This window comes from Hypomesus transpacificus, chromosome 15, assembly GCF_021917145.1.
Source record: "Hypomesus transpacificus isolate Combined female chromosome 15, fHypTra1, whole genome shotgun sequence".
NCBI classification, from domain to species: Eukaryota; Metazoa; Chordata; class Actinopteri; order Osmeriformes; family Osmeridae; genus Hypomesus; species Hypomesus transpacificus.
Window position 1 is genome coordinate 12057517 of NC_061074.1, and position 8042 is coordinate 12065558.

Here is an 8042-nt window from a genome sequence, read left to right on the forward strand (position 1 = left end):
CTAGTAGCAATGTATGCACATAAAGGATCCTTATTACTGTGTAAAACATTGAATTGCACAAATGTAGATATGCATGTGTATGCATGTGTCTTAATAAATATGTCTGAATTACAGTAAGTGTACAACTAATTTACACATCTGAACTGCATTGATGTATGTTTGCAGAAGGAAGCAGCACATTGCAACAATGCATGCATGCACAATAAAGTACGACATCCTCCAGTAATGGATTAGTGGTGGCTCCTCTTTTCCACAGTGACCTGGATTCCAGGGTTAACTAGCTGGATGACGTTGACATAAGCTCTTTTACAGTTAAAGCCAATTTACTCCCTCAGATTAGAGCAGATCTGTCTGGTCAAGCCCCAGAGAGACATCCCCCACACTCATTTATCACACATCCACGACTCCTCTCCATCCTCAGGACACAGGGGCAACAGGAGAGGGGTGATGGGCGAGGGTATAAGAAAAAGGAGTGAAGAAGCAAGGAGATTGAAGAGGGGATCCAGGTTTGTTGTAGGTTCCATGGTTATGTAGGATAGGGTTGTACTTTCTAAGAGGTCTGTGAGTCGACATAGTATTTGATGGAAGACAAGATGCAAACACAAGAAGAAACACACACACACACACACTTTACTGGGGTGTTGGCATCCTCTTTATTTCCATTGTACATGCGGCCAATCGCGGGGGAGAGGGAGGCGGGGTTAATTTAATGAACATAATGCGAGTTTAAAAAAAACAAAACGCTTGATCCTACATGACTGTGAGGACTGTCTCCAACGTGGACATCACACCCAGGTAGACGTTAACTACACCTTGCACGACAAAACAACACTCTGAAATAAAAGCATATGATTCCAGAAGATCCAACAAAACAATCATGTGTAAATGACAAGATCTTCCTGCTCTCTGTAACATTCTGCTGGTTTCCCTCTCACCGAGTTTTTATTTCATGTATCACAATGCACATGTGGCAACCCACCAAACAGTTAAAGCTACTGCAGTACAGTACAAACCAGGCCTTCCCCTCCTTTAGCACAAACACCACTTAGGTCTGATTGGACAGGGCCAGTCAGTTTCCCTGACTGTGTGAACTAACCCGTTCACACCTTAGGTTCCTGGTTGAGGCCTGGCATTGTGGGGGAAAATGGATTTCCAGGTTGAGCCACATTATTGGGAAAATCACCTGGACCTTTGTACTGTATGATTCATGGTTACAACCTGTATAAATATGTAAGATGCAGCCTATTAGATAGCTGCATATTCTTAGTTGTCCATACCCAGTAGGAGTATGTACTAAAGAGGCAGATGTTTAGACCACACACAGTAACACCATATAACACCATTGATAACCATGATTCTGAATCTTACCAGCAGTACCAGCGGTCAGTAGTGATGGTAAACAACGTCTCAATCTATGAGCTGTCCTAGACTAAACAATTTTCTCAAAAGGTTTCCAGCGCTGGCTCATCCATTTTCAAGAGGTGTTCAGGTGATGCAAAAAAGACCTACAGGCTTGAGTCACATCCAAACCATCAAATCACTTTCATCTTTCATTTTATTGAGCCAATCAAGCTCTCCCTGTGAACATATTGGTTTGGTGTTGGTCCCTCTGCTCACTAGACACCAAAAGGGACGGCCTGTGTAATTGCTTTTAAAGCGTGTCTTGTTGTGCCTTTGCTAAAATCTCTGATGACTCATATCATCAATCTGACAAAACATTGCATCATTGAAAGAAATTGCTTTAAACGTGTCTAAAGCTCTCTGACCAGAGTTCTCTAATCGTATTGGGACTTGGGGCTATTAAAAAAGCAAATAGGTGCTCTTTGAGAAAAGCAACGCCACCTCTTATTTTTAAGTTTAACCAATAAGGATTTAACCCCATCAAATGTCAAAAAAGAAAATCCTCTTTGGTATGATTTTCTGGAATATTCTACCATTTGAATAATTAATTTGTTAAAAACTCTTGAATAAATAAATTCCCATTTTCAATCACTAGTTAAGCACAAGTACAAAAGATGGAGGTGTGTTTAAATCAGGAGGCTGCAGAGCTGCTTTAGACGTCCCTGTGATGTTCTGTCTTTTGAACACTCTGACCAAAAGCGTACAGCGTAGCAGAGTCTATGTGACAAGCAGCGTTTTTAAACTGTTTGTAAAAAAAAAAAAAATGATATGAAGATAACCACCTACCCTCACCCCATTGTACACCCCTCCCCCACCCCCGCTCATGCACACACACAAACACACATACATAAACACACACACACGCACACTGCTGCTATCCTTTACACTGTACGAGTTGGTAACAAATCAGCTTTTTGTTTCAAAGCATTCTGCTGGGTTGTAACAAACCTCCATTCATACTATCCCTCGCTCTTTCAACCAACAGTCCACCTGTTGTTTGAGGAGAGACTCCCTCTCTCCATCCACCTCTTTCTTTACTCCCTCTTCGCTCTTCCCTTCTTCTGCCTCTTTCCGTTCTCCTCCACCTCCTCCACCTTGCCGTGGCCGTTGGTTGCTGTGGAAATGCCGTTGGCAACAGGCTTGCCTCCCTTGGCAGAGCGTGGCTGGCGACGGTAGGCGTGGTAGTAAAAGTTGGCGAACAGGATGATGAAGGTAACTGCATAGCCAATCAGAGCCCACTGCATCCAAGCGGGGAAGGGGCAGCCCTTGTAGAGGGAGTGGCCGGCGTGGCCGATGGTCACGTGGAACTGGATCTGCGGAACACGCAAAAAACATGCTTTAATGATAACACCTCTCCATGACAACAGACACACAATGACCTCATGTTTTGGTCATTCAATATTAGTTCAACACCAACTCATCCTTCTTATACCACAAACACGAGTGTTCTATACTGTACAAAACATCCTGCATAAAGTGTTGACAGTTCAAATACGATTTAAGTTACAATAAAAGACACTTAGCAGACATGGAAGAAACTGGTACCATCTGAATGATAGTGAGGTATTTCTTCCACCACAGGTACTTCTGGATCTTAGGTCCAAAGGCAGCCAGGGCATAGTACAGGTACATCAGGACATGGATGGAGGCGTTGATGGTTGCGCCGAAGAAGGCTGTGAAGGGGTCAACATGTTGCAAGGGTCAAGGGTTATAGAGGTCAAGCAGCTTACTAAGCCTTGAAGGCCTTGTCATTTCCTGAGTGGTTGGTGGAGAATTTGCATGACATCCTATGGGTTCATGTTATAGAGCACTCACATATTGCTTATCTGCTCTATACAGTACAGGACATTACTCTCTCTCACACACACACACACACACACACACACACACACACACACACACCTGGTCACATAGCATCCCATTTTATAAAACACATAATTTGCACTTCCTCCTTCGTCCATTCTCTGCCACAAACACAACACCAACCGACACACACACATACACTCTGACAGACACACACACATACACTCTGACAGACACACACACATACACTCTGACAGACACACACACATACACTCTGACAGACACACACACATACACTCTGACAGACACACACACATACACTCTGACAGACACACACACATACACTCTGACAGACACACACACATACACTCTGACAGACACACACACATACACTCTGACAGACACACACACATACACTCTGACAGACACACACACACCTCCCTCCCCCGCCCGCATACTCACACTGTCCACCGGGGACCCACTTGATGCCGATCCACCAGAGGATGAACATGGTGCAGTGGTGATAAACATGCAGGAAGCTGACCTGGTTAAACTTCTTCCTCAGGATGAAGAAGACCGTGTCCAGGAACTCCACCCCCTTGGAGATGTAGTACCACCACAAAGCAGAAGCTATCTGAGGACGGAGAGGGGGGGGTTATCTCTGTAGCATACTAATATATCACATAACGCTACAGTTGCTAATTGTGTGATGCAGACGGACGCACAGATACAAACACGCACTTCCTTTCTCCAAAGCAGCCATCCATCTCTGAACGGTGCGGTGCATGGTGCGTATCCCTACATCGCTCGAGAGACCAGCGATCGTAGACACGCAGATCATCTCTGTGACTCTTAGAAGCAGTCAACGCAGCAGGGAAACTGATCTGAGCTTCAGTCAGGGCTTATTCGTGCATGCACCTCAATGATATGGCAGGTCATGTCAGACCTGTGCCAGTCCAGGACAGAGAGACTGAGGAGTGGATGAGGAGATTGGACTGACATGGCTTAGCGAGGAGCTGAGCTAAGATTTAGCTTAGACAGGGCAGTAGTACCAGTAATAATAAACAATGTCCAAAAGGGACAGCAGTGAGAACTCCACGTATCACCCATGCTCGAATAACAAGCCGAGCTTACATACAACATCCACGGCCTTGTCCTCTCTGCTCCTTTCACCTAGCGTCACCCTGGGTCCGGAAGCCAATTACAGAGAACATGCTGAATCTCTCTGATCCCTAAGTCTGCCCAGTCCACTATACCAGGAGGTAAATGTACCACTCAGTCGCAGATAGATGACAGTAAAAAGAATGACGTATTTTGACGCTCCCGTTGACAACCGTGACAAACACAGGTGCAGGCGTCGTTCAGAGCAGCATGTTTTTCCATGCGGACGTGTTGCATCGCTCTCTGCTACTCTCTCTCACGCAAACCTTATGCCTCGTCCTCCCCCCTCCCACACACTCACAATCTCTGATCCCTTAGTAATGCCATCATGCCAGGACTCCAGAGTAGGCGGGACAAGGGAGGGCCGATGGGGTGGTGAGATCAGGCAGTCCCGCCCTTTTAATCAGGCCACACCTCTAGCTTCTGGGATCCCATCCTCTTCTTCAAGATACATTCAAACTTAAGTGATCTTCTTATGCCAACAATAGGCTTTACCTCATTTACTCAGGGAGATGGGCTGGAAGAAAGGCCTCACTCTATCTCGGCACTCTTGAGTAATAAGTGGAAGATAAGCAGCCACACAAAGAAACACTGATGAAAAAACAGGGCACAGCGACAGAGCGAGTGCGCGTGTGTTTGTGTGTGTGCACTCACCCTAACTTCGTTGACATCATTGGAGTAGCTGACGGGCTGACAGAGGTAGTTGTATCCTGCTGACCTGGAGCCTATAAGGAGCTGAGGAAGGAGGAGAAGAACATGAAGGATGTGGCATGTCAACCCCTACTCACTACCTGCTTCCAGCTCGGGGTGTGTGTGTGTGTACTCCACATGTGGCTACCTCTTTGGCTATGTAGAAGTTGAGGACCACCATGCTGAAGTTGTACACTATGAGGGTCTTCCTCAGCTGGAAGGGCTCGCGATCCTGCATGTATCTAGGCCCCGCCCACAGGAAGAGCAGGTACAGGCAGCTGATGGCCAGGGTGGGGAGGGGCGATGACATCATCGGCCATTTCTCTACCCTCTTGTCTGTGAATGAGAAAGGTCAGGGGTCAAACACAGGTATACACAACAAGACAAACAACCACCCAAGTGTCTGTTGCAAGTGAGTGTTTATGTCACAGTTAAATGACTGATCGGGTGAAGACATACTGCCTGCTTAACAACACTGCATGCTCTACTGAGTGGCAGGCACAACAGAGTTGAATTACCCGATTGCAAAGTGAAGAACATCCTGAAAAATGATACTTATAAATACTTGTATAAAAGTAGGAAGAGGCCATTCCTTTCCATTCTACTACAGAAGACGTCCTTCTGATGCATGTCAGTTCCAACAGGCCTACCGAGCAGTGTGCTCAGGGAGGAGAGAGAGATTTTCCTCAGCTTACCTGCTATGGTAAGGCTCCATCTGTAGAACTCTATTGTGTCATTCATAAAGTGAGTTGCAACTTCCATGGCTCTGGTGTCGGTCCTGATTACACTGCAGGGAGGGGGAAGGAGAGAGAGCACACATCATTTACTGGTCCCGGGATGCCTTTCAAAATATGTGTAGAAATGTGTGTGAGGAAAGGAAACCACCAGTATCATACTGTCACCAGTATGATAGTATGATACCAGTATCAAGACTGCCATAATGGCAGTCTTGGTACTTCTAGTTCCAATTCCCGGATGTGTTCACACTGGGAGAGCGTTGCTAGCTAAGATGCTTAGAATTGGGAAAGGATGAGTTTTCTTTGGTTGCACATGACGTCCACCACCCAACAAGCCCTACAAACTACAGTGCAAACAAGCATCTGCCACTGCAATGCACTTCTGGTGCCAGTGCTTTAAGTCAATGTACTATAGGGGACAATCTGCTCTTGCTTTCTTTCAGCACACACCCAAACACACTGAGTTGTGAATGGGCCTTCCTTTCTCCGGAAACCACCACAGTGAGAGTGTGAAAACATGCCCCCCCCCTCACACCACCCACACACACTAGGGGAAAAGTGAGATGTGAAGCAAACCAGCAATGATGCTGAAAGTAGTGATCCACTCAGGTCTTAATGAAGTAGATTATTGGAGAGGTCCGGCTTATAGCCTGGAGTCGACTACCTTAGATAACATTTGTCCTACTCCCGTCCTTGGACCAGGTGTCCAATTATTAATCTATTATTAATCATAAGTGTCGGTTTACTATTCAATAATTGATTGATGTGATAGAACTAAAGTAAGTAACCAGCTTTAACTGCAGACAGAAATCTTAATGGGTTTAGCCTAAATAGAACTAAGAGAAAAGTCCCCCTGGACTCCATCTAGGGCCGCCTAAATCTCTTGTTAAAGCTTCCTATTTAGATCTTAAAAAAACATGCATTGATGAGCAAAAAATGTTTCGTTTTGATAGCAATACGGAAGGGAGGGGAGGTACCGGGGTAAAAACTTACAACCGGCAAAAGGCCGGTCGTCCATGGAAACAGACCATCCATGTGCTCAAACAAAGACCCGGGGCGCGTGTGTCAGCAGGTTTCGCGGGGACCTGTCAAGAGGCTTATATTCAATTGATCTACGAGCTTAAATGTAAGTACAAATGCCGGGCGACCCACATTCTTGGGGGCATCGTTTAAATAGATGGCAGGCTACATGGAGGTTATTATGCTATAGCTACTCACATCTAGTCTAAAGTACTTCGCCCCGGGAATCGTCTAAGCATGGTAAATTGTACAACAAGAGACATCGTTTGTCACAGCAAAGCACAAAAAGCAACATTGTATGCAAACAAGTAGCCTATAACAACTACATGAAAAGGGCCAAAATGCGAACTATAAATGAAGTTTATCCCCACCACATAGACGGACTGACTGACTAACTGACCATTTGTTATGTGTAAAATTCCTACTACAGATAGAAAAGGAAAAGATGGAAAGGTAAGGGAAGCCAACCGTTGCATCGTCTGGGAGGAAATGCGCATGCATCAAATTTGAGTTGATTAATTAAAGTAATGTCTGCCCGAAAATAATTTGTAAAAGTTCTAAAGGTTGTCATTATAGCCAAACGGTTGGATTTTGGCACCAGTAGGCTACAAGTTTTTTTAGGAAATATAGAGCTATTACCATAGAAATTAGCGTTAATGAGCACATTTCATACATTTGATAAGAGAGCAAACATACCTTCTCGAGATTTAAGAGCGTGTAATGACATCCGGTGCTGTGTGTTGCCCAAGGCCGTGCAGCTATCGTATTCTCCTGTTATAACCAATTACTTATGCAACTGCAGCGTTTACATTGATACATTAAATACAAATTTGGCAACAAAAATGTGCTCAAAGAATGCGAAAATCTAACACAATGAAATCATGCAAGAGGTCCGTGCCGGCTGCTCAGGCGCATCTTCTCCGTGTACAATCTTTAGGATTTCAACCTGCCATATGGCACTACGCATGCGTAGATTTCACCCAAGGGAGCAAACTAGCACTTAGTCGCACAAAAGGGGAAGCTTCGATTAGTGAGATGCCCAGCGTCCAGCTAAACCCCATGCTCAATTTCAGTGTTCCAAGCTCCCGTAGGCTACACTGTGAAATATGTAATGTGGTCTACAAAGTGAAACAAGCTTGGTGGTTCATTTTCGAGAACATAATTTTAAAATGCCAAACGCTCTTTGTCTCCGCAAACATTGTAATATCCAAGGTTAATTTGAAATAATGT

At 45.0% G+C, this 8042-nt stretch overlaps 1 protein-coding gene across 1 annotated transcript; it reads right to left on the minus strand.

Annotated features, from left to right (window-relative positions):
* Positions 1-641: 641 nt before the first annotated feature.
* On the minus strand, positions 642-7754 carry elovl4b (ELOVL fatty acid elongase 4b). Its single transcript, XM_047035191.1, has 7 exons — positions 7509-7754; positions 5751-5842; positions 5204-5391; positions 5020-5100; positions 3667-3838; positions 2947-3074; positions 642-2714 (listed from the first exon to the last, which is right to left on the minus strand). The coding sequence occupies exons 2-7, from the start codon at positions 5815-5817 to the stop codon at positions 2436-2438; spliced, it is 915 nt and encodes a 304-aa protein (XP_046891147.1). The 5' UTR covers positions 5818-5842; positions 7509-7754; the 3' UTR covers positions 642-2435.
* Between the last annotated feature and the right edge of the window lie 288 nt (positions 7755-8042).

Excerpts from the sequence above, each read along its gene's own strand:
- elovl4b (XM_047035191.1), bottom strand. The coding sequence starts at position 5,817 with ATGGAAGTTGCAACTCACTTTATGAATGACACAATAGAGTTCTACAGA. Across the intron at positions 5,392-5,750 it reads ATGGAGCCTTACCATAGCAG|ACAAGAGGGTAGAGAAATGG; the intron begins GTAAGCTGAGGA and ends TCTCATTCACAG. Across the intron at positions 5,101-5,203 it reads ACTTCTACATAGCCAAAGAG|CTCCTTATAGGCTCCAGGTC; the intron begins GTAGCCACATGT and ends CTCCTTCCTCAG.